Source organism: Octodon degus, unplaced genomic scaffold (genome assembly GCF_000260255.1).
Source record: "Octodon degus isolate 3935 unplaced genomic scaffold, OctDeg1.0 scaffold00197, whole genome shotgun sequence".
NCBI lineage: Eukaryota > Metazoa > Chordata > Mammalia > Rodentia > Octodontidae > Octodon > Octodon degus.
Genome location: NW_004524773.1, coordinates 3,215,525 through 3,227,209, shown reverse-complemented (window position 1 = coordinate 3,227,209; position 11,685 = coordinate 3,215,525). Strand labels below are relative to the sequence as shown.

The 11,685-nt window shown below is 45.3% G+C and overlaps 1 protein-coding gene and 1 pseudogene across 1 annotated transcript; one reads left to right on the top strand and one right to left on the bottom strand.

The window, feature by feature from the left end:
- Positions 1 to 645: 645 nt before the first annotated feature.
- Positions 646 to 1,792, top strand: LOC101570226 (annotated as a pseudogene).
- Positions 1,793 to 7,823: 6,031 nt separating this feature from the next.
- LOC101569031 (c-Myc-binding protein-like) lies at positions 7,824 to 8,184 on the bottom strand. The gene has a single exon (XM_012517630.2). The coding sequence runs from the start codon at positions 8,182 to 8,184 to the stop codon at positions 7,873 to 7,875; it is 312 nt and encodes a 103-aa protein (XP_012373084.1). The 3' UTR covers positions 7,824 to 7,872.
- Between the last annotated feature and the right edge of the window lie 3,501 nt (positions 8,185 to 11,685).

The window sequence follows — 11,685 nt, the reverse complement described above, 5'->3', positions numbered from 1 at the left end:
TGACGGGGATTGTGTTGAATCTGTAAGCAATTTGAGAACTAACGTCTTAGCAACACGGTGTCTTCTTATCCATTAGCACACTTTACACCTCCATCTAAGTGTTCTTCAGTTTTTTCAGCACAAGTCTGTAGGTTTCGGGGCCGGGGAGATAGCTCAGTAGAATAAGCGCTTCCCTGGCTAGCGCAAGGTCCTGAGTTCAATCCCTGGTTCCACAAACAAACAAACAAACAAAAGTCTGTAGGTTTCATTATGCAGGTATTGGGGATGCATAAAAGCTGGGCCCAGTGCAGCAGTATCCTTGGGACATAAGATGTCGAAATCACTTTGGGAAACAGCTTACTGACAACATATGGCCCAACTGTACAATTTTGTAGTATTTTCTCAAGAAGAGAATGGGCAAGCGGTAGCGAGCAGGCGGGCAAAGAAGGAGGGGGAGGGGAGGGGAGGGAGGAAGACACCCCACCCCCACCCGCACCCCTACAGGGCTGTCGGAGGCCCAGCCCAGTCCGCGGTCCACAAAAGGCGTCAGTCCCGAGCCGAGCGCGCACCGCTGCACCGATCTTTCGCGTGCGGGAGCGGCCGCGGAGCTGGCGGATTGCGGAGAGCAAGGACCCGGGTGGAAGCTGCCGGCTGAGCAGCCCGGAGATGGCAGAACCACCCGGCTTCACGACCCGAGCGCAGGTCTACCAGATTGACCCAAAAACCAAGAGGATCTGGGTGCCTCTGACCCAACAGCCGGTGACCGTTTCCTTTTTCTACGATGTCACAAGGAACAGCTATCAGATCGTCAGCGTGGACAGGGACAGGGTGCTCATACACAGCACCATCACACCCAATATGACCTTCATCAGAACGTCGCAGACGTTTGGGCAGTGGACCGACCGCAAAGCCAACACGATGTTTGGCCTGTGGTTTGTCTCTGAGCAACAGCTGAAGAAGTTCGCAGAGAAATTCCAGGCGGCGAAACAAGCTGCCCTGCTAGCCAGAGAAGAATCCCAAGAGGTAGAAGATGCTGCCCAGCTAGTCCGAGAAATGTCCCAGGAGTTCAAAGAAACCGCCCCACTCGCCAGAGAAATGTCGCAGGAGCAAATGGAGACCTGGACTTATTCCCCAGCGTCCAGGGTCTACGGCACCGGCGAGGCAAGCGCCCCTTCCCCAGGTTGCGGCGACCCGCTCCTGGCGGCCCCGGAGCGGCGGAGGGCTGCGGAGACGCCGAGCGCCGCGCACCCGGGGAGTTGGGAGCGGGAGCCGCAGACGCTGCAGGGCGCGGCGCAGTGCGAGAGGCAGGTGTGCGCCCTCCGCGAGGAGAACGAGTGGCTGCGCCTGCGGGTGCAGGAGCTGGAAGCGCAGCTCCGGGAGACCGAGCGCGAGCGCGAGCGCGAGGGCGCCGCGCTGCTGAGGAGGCTCCTCGACGCGCTGGAGGCGGCGCTCCGGGCCAGGGAGGCGGAGGTGAGCCGTCTCCGGACGCCAACCGAAGCCCTGGCTCAGCCCAGATCCGAGGGCGACTGTGTCTCGGAGAAGCTGCTGGCGGCAGAGAGAGACGGTCACAACGCGGCGGGCGAAGCGGGACCTCACAGAGAGCAGGCACAGGCGGCGTCACCTCAGCTCTGACCTCGAGGGCTGCCTGGACCCGCTGGATGGAAAGATCGACGACCTGCAAGAAATCCTCCTCCGCCTCGCGAGCTGGGCGCCGTGCAGGGAGAGGGAGGGCGGCGTGAGTCCCGCTGTCCGCTTGCTCCCCGGTGCGGGCATCTCCTCCAGCTTCCTGGCCTTCAAGGTTACCGATGCTTAGTGGCAGATTGTGACTCAGGAATCCGCAACTAGATCTACCTTAAACGTTTATACGGAAATGTTTCCTTCTTAAGATATACACGGACTTCTGCAACCCCATGAATTGAATAAATAAATAAATAAATGTCTTTTCTAATTCAAATATCAATATCCTTAATCACTGGCTGTTTTGCTCCTTTTATCAAATAGCACCCAGAGTATGTAATTGTCCCCCAGGTTCCAGGCTGTAGGGGTGGGCAGGGGACAGTTTCTCCCAGTCAATGAGACCTGTCCAGAGAGCAAGACACTTCCCAGCCAGGGCTCCTCGTGGCCTGGGAGGCGCCGCATCCCCACACTGCATTCACCCTCCCTGGCTCCCTTCCTGGGCTTGCATATTTCTAAGCATACATTCGCGTTGGGGGGAAGCACTCAGTGAGGAAGCCTAGCCCAGTGCCCCTACACAAAGTAGGCACTTCGTATTTGTTCCAAAATAGCTTTACAAAGAGAAGTGAAAGCCACGTGCACACCGAACACTTCTGTACCTATGGCTCAGGGCCAGCATTATAGGGGTGCACTGCCATGCCCATCTCAAGCCTTCTTTTTTTCCCCCTAATTTATGTATTGGATACAGGGTCTCACTACACAGCTCAGACTCATAGTTATCCTCCTGTTTTCAGTCTCCCCAGCACTGGGATTACAGGCATGCGCCACCATGCCATTTCTCCGTCACTGGCTCAGCGCACCCAGGGGCGGGATCAGAGGGGCATGCGGTACCAGGGATCAAATCCTGGTCTCTGCGCCTGCCTATGCAAGCACTTAGTCGCTGAGCTATCTTGCCGGCCCTCAAACCCTCTTCTTAACCGTCTCTTCCCCTAAAACTCCCTGCCTGCTCCTAACGCTGGCCACCAAAATCTCCACTGTTTTCAAGAGGACTCTTAGTCTTGAATTCCTCACATTCTGTTCCAATAAAGTCAGGACCTGCAGCGAGAATGTTTCAGTACTCTCTTCCTGGGGCCTGCTTTTCCTCTTGAGTAAAACTTCTGAGCCACAGGTCGAGAGACAAAACAGTGGGCAGCTTTCTCTGTGTGCAGCTCCGCAGTCACGGTACTGGGCAGGGGCCAGCTGCTGGCCTTCCTGGCTTGCTCCTCCTGCTCCAGAGCCTCTGCAGTGCAAGCGGGCTGGACAGACGCAGCAGCGTTCTCAGGCTGTGGCCTGGGCTAGAGCCTCGCCCGGTGAGGGGGCTGGATGGGGAGAAGTGTTCTCAGGTGTCTCTGTTCTCTTCCAAGAACTATATAGTCTTTTTTATTTTTAACCCTTCAGAGTGTACAGTATTGGGGGGGGCAGAGATTTCTCCCAGACTCAACCTTATAAATTCTGCATTAGCAGCAGATGACTAATGGGGATACTTCTTGTCTAATTTGCTTTCTGAGAAGACTTCATTTATGTCCCCTATGGCCATCCTAGCAAATGGAATGATATTCTTCATTTTCTCCAACTATTTCTCTTGTTTCATGACCCAGGGCTTGAAGAGAAACACAAACTCAACACAACTTCTTGCATCTTCCTTTTCTTTGCCATCCACCTGGGCAGCGTAATTATCTTCTCGCCCAAGAACCTATAGGACACTGAACTTCGCTAGATGTTCTTCCAACACTTGGCTAAGAGCCTTTAGCATCCAGGCCAAATGCAGTCGCTCACCAACTATGGTGACCTTGGGGAGAGCTTCTCTCAGCTACCCAGTGAAAAGAACAACTTCTAGCCCACAGTCCTGTTGTGAAATATAGATATTAAGAATAAAGGGGGGGGCCTGGCCCTAGCTCAGGCCTTTAAGTGGCTGCTTCCACAAAGCTGTCAGCCTCAGGTTGCTGGAGTTCGAACCTCACACCTCTCCAGCTGGCCAAAAGTGCCCTGAAGGCATTCGAGGAACAACAACAACAAAAAAAAAACCTTATTACAGAACTGAACCAGAGTTTGAAACAAATGGACTTGGTGGACATATACAGAGTGTTCCACCCAAACACAGCTGAATACACATTTTTCTCAGCTGCACATGGGTCATTTCCTAAAATAGACCACATACTGGTCCATAGGTCATGCTTAAGTATATGCAAGAAAACAGAAATTATCCCATGCACATTATCTGACCACAGTGCAATGAAACTGGAAATAAATGACAAAAGAAATCAGAAAAAAACTTTCAATACATGGAAATTAAATGACACCCTACTCAGAAACCAATGGGTCACAGATGAAATTAAACAAGAAATTCAACAATATCTACAATTCAATGAAAATTCAAGCACAACTTATCGGAATTTATGGGATATGATGAAAGCAGGTCTCAGAGGGAAATTCATAGCTGTGAACTCACACATTAGGAAAACAGAACGGGAACAAATAAACACCCTAATGCTGCACCTTCAACAACTAGAAAAGGAAGAGCAAACCAAACCCAGAGCCCAAAGACGCGAGGAAATCATAAAGATTAGAGAAGAATAAAGGGAAAGTAAAAAAAAAATTTAAAAAGGAAAGATGGGAGCCAGCGAGATAGCATGCTCAGTGGTCTAAAGCATTCGCTTAGGCAAGCTTAAGCAAACGCGCAGGGACCACAGTTCCATCCTACCACATGCCACACCAGCCCCGCCTCCAGGGCAGGCTGAGCCGGCCACAAAAAATAATAAAATAATAAATAAATAAATAAATAAATAAATAAATAAATAAAAACAAAAAGGAAAGATCATATGTAGAATTTCCCAAGTGGCTTAATGAGGAGATTGATATTTCTCCCAGAAGATAAAAATTGACATATATATATATAGACTCTGGAAATTGATCATTGATACATGTGAATTTCTTTATTTTGATACACGTGAATTTCAAAAGTGGTTTTTTTTTTCAAGAAAAAGTACTGAAATACAATAAGGAAAAAAAATACAATTCTGTGTCATTTTAGTCTGGGACTATTCTCATCTACCCTGCTCCCGGAACAGAAGTCCTAGCAAATGGACAGGAACACACGTGAGGACTGGCACCTTGCCTGCAGCGAATGACTTTGCTGCCAATCAGCTCAGCATTTTTAGGGTGCAAGGGGGAGCAAAGGGAGGCAAGGGGAGGGACCTGCTGGCTGCTGGCCACGTCACGCCCTCTCCAGCCAGGCCAGGGGACCATGAGAGCCTGGTGTGTCTCCTCTGTCTCAGCTTGAAGTGGAGCATCAAGGGCACTTGTCCAGGAGCACCATCAAAAGCAACCAAAGGGCCAGGGAGATGGCTCAGTAGAATAAGCGTTTGCCTGACAAGTGCAAGGGCCTGAGTTCAATCCCCAGTTCTGCCAAAAAAAGAAAAAAGAAAAAAAAAAAAGGTTGCAAAAACAACAGAAATCTCCAGAGGCAAACTTCAAATAAGGGCCGAAGCACAACAAGATTAGGATACTGCTTGGGCAAACAAAAGAGCTGTGTGCTAACTGGTTTTTTGTTTTTCATTTGTTTTTATGTATTTGGTCCAGGGTCTCACTACGCAGCTCACACTCATAGTGATTCTCCTGTTTTCAGCCTCCCCAGTGCCGAGATTACAGGCATGTGCCACCATGCTGGGTCTCAGAGGCTGGCTCAGTCTGCCCAGGGGCAAAGTGATCGAAGCCCAGTCCCTGTGCTTGTCTAAGCAGGTGTTTAGTCCACTGAGCTATCTCACCAGCCTTCTAAGTGGGTTTCAGTAGGGAAATCTGGAGAGCAAAATCACCCTAACTGGACTTGATACGCTGCCACATACCTCGGGAGAGCCACAAGTCTGTGCACTTGTGCAGGTCTGCTTGGGAGGAAACAGGTCTCTAGCTGTCTACTTCTTCCCGGCTGAGTGCTGGGCTTTGGGGCACAGTGGGCAAAACCTGGTGCATAATCTGACATCATCTAATCTTTCAAGTCATGCACAGACTCATCAGCAGCTGGTGGAAGCTTTACTGAGCTGAGGCACTTAAACACAACCTCTGACCAGCTCTTACCTCACCGCTAAGCTATGCTGAACCAGAGCTGGCCTGTGGAAGCCAGTTTTCATAGAAAAAAAAAATAAGAATTTTAAAAGGAGCAACGGAGTTGAAATATCAGTAGGCACATATTATGGAATAACAGATTCACATAATTGGTTGAGGCAAGTGACCTCATATAACTAACCCTGGGTGGGAAGAGGGGAAACCCAAGGGTAGTGGTGTTCCATTATCTAAAATATCTTGGGTTTTTAAAGCTCTATAAGACATGTAAAGAACCAGAAAAACGTGACCCTGCACAGGAGAAAGATAAACTGTAAATGACAGATGTAGCAGACAAGCACTTCAAGGGAGAAATTGTGAAAAAGTTCAAAGAAGTAAAGGAAATCATGTTGTAGAATTAAAGGAACATGTGGTGATGTTCATCTATCCAATAGAGTACTTTAATTAAGCTTATTGGTACACTTTATATATACAGAATGATCATATTCATCCTAGAGAGTTGGTGCCTCTTTATGATATATCTTGATTCTTCCCCCCCAGTCCCCTCCCCTCTCTTTAACCCTCTCTTCTGCTCCTTATTGACAAAGCTTTGTTTCCATTTTTCCTTCTTTTATCATTTTTTCTATCCTTCCTTCGCCCTTCTTCCTCCCTAGCTCCTCTTTTCTTCTGAACAATTTCTTTCTGTGTTTCACAATATCTGTTGTACATTTTGGTCCTTACTTAATCTTTCAGTTTCACACAGCAGGGAGACAATTCAATTTTTTCACATATGTGTACAATTTACTTCCCTTAAGCATATGACCTCAAGGTGTATCCATTTACCTAGAAAGGTCTCAAGCCTACCCTTCTTTATGGCTGAATAGTAGTCCATTGTATAAAAATATTGTCTAATCCATTCCTCAGTTGATGGACACTTGGGCTGTTTCCAAGATTTAGCTATTACAAACTGTTCTGGTATAAAGATGGGTGCACATATACCACTGTGGTAAGATAGCTTCAGTTCTTCTGTGAAGATACCCAGGAGAATAGCTGGGTCAAAAGGGACCTCTAATCCTAGTTTTTTGAGGAATCTCACACTAATTTTCAACGTTTGCACCTGTCTACATTCCCACAACAGTTGGGAAGAGTTACTTTTCCCCTACAGTCCCTTCAGTATTCTTTAATGGTTGAATTCTTGCTAATAGCCCTTCTTTCTGAAGAGAGATGGAATCTCGGCATTGTTTGAATTCGTATCTCTCAAATGAACAGTAGTGTTGAACAATTTTTAATATATTTGCTTAGCATTGCATTTCTTCATATGAGAATTGTGTATGTATCACAGATACTCACTTTTGGATTGGGTTCTTACACCTGAGGGGGTCTCGGGTTTTTTTTTTTTTTTTCTATTTTTTTTTTTTTTTTTTTTTTTAACGATACATAAATCACAATCAGGATAACTTCTTTATTAAGCAAAATGAACAACACACAAAGGCTAATGAGCAACTAGGCCCCACTAAAGTACACAGCAAAGCAAGGCAACATTATCAAACAGGGCGTGATTGCATAGAAGAAAACAGTGGTGTCAGAGTTCAAACTGGCACACACATAGTTATCTAAGGCAAAGTGGTGGCAAAGAAGAATTACTTGTTCCGCATTATATAAATAAGAGCAGAAAATTCATGGGAACCCATGCAAAAGCATCGTGTGTCACACAGATTCCTCCAGTTGAGTACAGGGACTATAAACACTATTACCTTCCTTGTAAAGTATGATTGTACCTCTGCTCATAGCCTGAACTAAACCAAGGAGCAGCTCCACACTAAATGTCTTTGGGTAACATCTAACCAGTAGGATTATTCACAATCAGACTAACAGAATGTCTTTTAAGGTAATGAATTAGATCGCTGTTTAGGTTTCTTCAGAATTTAATTTGGCCCCATATTTGTCCTGCTTTAAGATCCAAAGAAAGTTGTATTGAGTTTTTATTGGTGATTCTGAGTATATGCGTTTATAACATTTAAATGTGAGAGATGAATTTAACATATTAAAAGTTCTATAGCATCTGTTCAGAAAGGATTATATACTATACAAACTAGTGAAGTCATACAAAACCATTTTTCATTGTCTTTTCAACTGAGAAGAATCCTATTCAGCACGCTTCTCCTCCTGAGGTGGTTCATACTGAGCAAGCTTTGCTTTCAGTTTTTTATTTTCTTCTATAGTAGCTTCATATTTCTCTTTCATTTCTGCCAATTCTAGGCGAAGCAGCTCAATTTCTGGATTTTCTGGGGTAGCAGCTCCTAAGTGATGCTTTAAAAAATTCAAGGCACTAGTAGGTTTCTCTGGTTCTTCATATAAGGCTACCAACACCTTGGTCAACGTGTCCAGCACCCCCGACTTCTCCAAGTACCTCTGGAACTGCTCGTGCTTCGAGTCGGCGGCTTTGTAATGGGCCATAGTGACGGGGCGACGGCGTAGCTGGCGCCAGAGACTGTGGCCGGCGGGCTCGGAGCTGCACTGCTCTTTTTTTCTATTCTTTATATATTCTAGATACTAGTCCTTTGTCTGAGAGACAACTAAATAAAGTTCTTCCCACTCAGTGGGTTGCCTTTTCACACTACTGGTGATTCTTTGGCTGTGAAAAAGCTTTTTAATAAGACGAGGCCCCATTTGCTGATTCTGTAGTATGTCTCATGCATTCAGGGTTTTGTTAATAAAAATCTTTGCCCACACCTATGTCTTCAAGAGTCCTATATATTCTCTCTTCTCACAAATTTAGTGTTTCTGTTTTAACATTTAGATTTTTTGTTTCATTTTTATTCTTGTTTAGTGCACAATAAGGGACACGGGTCCAGTTTTAGGCATGTAGAAAGTCAATTTTTTCCAGCATAATTTATTAACAAGGCTATCTTTCTTCCAGTAAATTTGTAAATTTGTTGGCCCCTTTTTCAGAGATGAGGTGGCTGAGTGCGTGTGCAGTTGTTTCTACATCTTCTAATTTGTTCCAGCTACCCTTGGGTCTGTTTATTGGGCAGTACCATGCTGTTTTTATCACAGTAGCTTTGCAATATATTTTCAAGTTGGGAATTGTGATGTCCCATTTGTTGCCTTTATTGCCTACAATTGTTTCTTCTCTTCTAGGTCTCTTCTATTCAAAATGAATTTTCTGAATGTTTTATCTAGTCCTGTGAAGTATGCTAAAGGTATTTTGAATAGGATTGCATTAAATCTGTATAGCAATTTGGGGAGTATGACTATATTCACTATGTTGGTGCTGATTGTTCCTAAGCATGAGCAAGGGCTATCTTCCCATTTTCTGATTTCCTCTTCAGTGTCTTTTTTTAGAGTACTGTAATTTTCAACGTATAGATCTTTTGCTTCCTTCATTAGATTGATTCCTAAGTATTTTCTTTCTTCCTTTTCTTTCTTTTTTCTTTTTTTGCTGATCCCATTGTGAAAAGTGTTCTTTCCTCTATTTTTCTCTCAGTGTGTTTCTGTTTCTGGACAGGAATGCTATCAATTTTTAAGTGTTGACTTTGTATCCAGCTACACTTAAATTAAATCTAGAAGTATTTTGATGGAATTTTGGGGGTCTTCAACATAAGAGTATGATGCTATCCTCAAATGATGCTATCCTCAAATAATACTAATTTAACTTCTTCCTTTCCTGTCCTATTCTTTTATCTTTTAATTGTACTGCCTAATGTTTCCAGAATTATATTGAGTAGGAGTGGTGATAGTGGACATCCTTGTCTTGTTCCTGATTTTTAAGTAAAAGATATAAGTTTTTGTCCATTTAGTATGATGCTGGTCATTGGATTAACATAGATAGCCTTTTCCGATTTTGATAAAGCCCTTCTATTCCAATTTTCTACAAGGTTTTTATCATGAATAGGTGTTGAAGCCTGGCATGGTGGCACACATCTGTAATCCCATGATTTAGGAGGCTGGGGCAGGAGGATTGCCACAGATTAAAGGCCAGCTTGAGCTACATAGTGAGTTTAAAGCTGAACTACATAGCAAGACCCTGTCTCAAAAAGAACTGGATATTGGACTTTTGGCTTAATGTGTTTCTCATATATAGCATATTGTTGGACATTGCCTCTTGATCCATTCTACTGGTCTGTTTCTTTTGATTGGTGAATTGAGACCATTTACATTGATGCTTATGACTGGTATCTATTGGCTTACCCTTTTCATATTACTTTCCTGTTGGTGGTACACTGTCTTTCCCCTCTGTTTAATTGCTTTCCCTGCCTGGTGGCTTCTTCCTGTTGGTGTTCTTGGAATTGTGATCTTTGCTGTCCCTTTCTAAAATATCCTTCAGAGTACTTTGAAGACCTGGTTCGGTGGTCATGAATTTCCTCAGTTGTTCTTTGTCATGGAGGTATTTTATTTCTCCATTGATTTTAAAAGATAGTTTTTGTAAAAGCACATTTATGTGTTTTTCAGGTTTCTTTCTTTTAGGCACTGAAATACTTCACTCCAGCTTTTCTTGGTTTGAGGGCTCGTGTTTGGAAGTGACTCTGGTGGGCTTTCCTTTATAGGTGATTAGTTTCTTTTCTCTCACTTATTTTGATATCTGTCTTACTCTTTGCTCATTGCTGGGACAAATATCCAACACTCAAGCTTGGGAAAGGAAAGGTTTATTTAGCTCACAGTTACTGGAGGTTTCATAGTTTAAAGCAGCCTGAATTACATAGCAAGACCTCGAGACACTGCCGTCCCACGCTACAGGGCCTAGAAGAGAGGCTGGGGCGTCGCTGTGACCAGGATGACCCGCTGCATACCTCCAACAGAGGCCACCAGGCCTGGGGGCGGGTAGGGAGGCACAGCCTGTCAGTTTAACGGTTGGCGCCTCTCTGGCCCCGCCCCGCCTCTCTGGCCCCGCCCCGCCTCTCTGGCCCCGCCCCCGCTCTCTGGCCCCGCCCCTCGAGCTGCTCCTCTAGCACGACCACCCCATGATTTACACGAGGCTTTGTTGGGGGAACAACTAGATGCAAACCATGACAATATTCTACTCCTGTGTTGAATTTCTGGAAACTTTATCACACACCTTAGTATATGTTTATTCTGGCCATGGCTATTTGGAGTTGGGTCTCACTACACAGATCAGACTTGTCGCAGTCCTCCTATTTTCAGCCTCCCAAGTGCTAGGATTACAGGCGCACACCACAACGCCCAGTTTCAGTCGCTGCCTCAGTGCGCCCCAGGGAGAGGCTGGCACAGCAAGCCAGGAATTGAATAACAGTCGCTGTGCCGGCCTGTGCAGGTGCTTTAATCCGCTGAGCCAGCCCCGCCTCACTTAAATTCTTTATCCATGTTTGGGAAGTGTTCTGTCACTTCTTCTGTGAAGAGACGTTTTATGGCATTTCCACTGTTTCCAACTTTTTCATTGACTCTGATCAATTTTATGTTGTTCTTCTTTACTTCATTTTTCAGCACTTGAATTGATTTTTTTTTCCAGTGTGTTCCTCTTTATTCATTTTCGGAGTACAAACTTAAACTTGGATAGGTTGGATTAACCCAACCCACCTCTGGCAGGTACACTCAACATGCTGTATAAAGTATAAAATTCAATTTATTATTTCTTTCTCAAGAGAGTTTTCTTCAGTCCATTAAGACCCAGCTCCCCTTACCTGGGCTTTGGTGGAGGTCATAGTGCAGCACCAGCGGGTCTAAATCGGGGTGGAGGAGTTCGGTCCTTGCAGGCTTCACGAGATCAATTTCTGACCACTTTGCTGTGAATGGCACAACTCACACAGTAATGCAGCTTCACACACAGCTTGGGAAGCACATAACCATCGAAGACACTCACTTTGGAAATGTCCCTGATGGTGGCAGCCTCCACTATGTTCCGAATGACAAACTTCTTAATGGCCTTCCCCTTGGGTACACATCAGGCAGTTTGTACAGCAAATAGGCTGCACATGACTGTGGCCCTTTTCATTGTTCCTT

Coding starts and splice junctions, on each gene's coding strand:
- LOC101569031 (XM_012517630.2), bottom strand. CDS start 8,184: ATGGCCCATTACAAAGCCGCCGACTCGAAGCACGAGCAGTTCCAGAGG.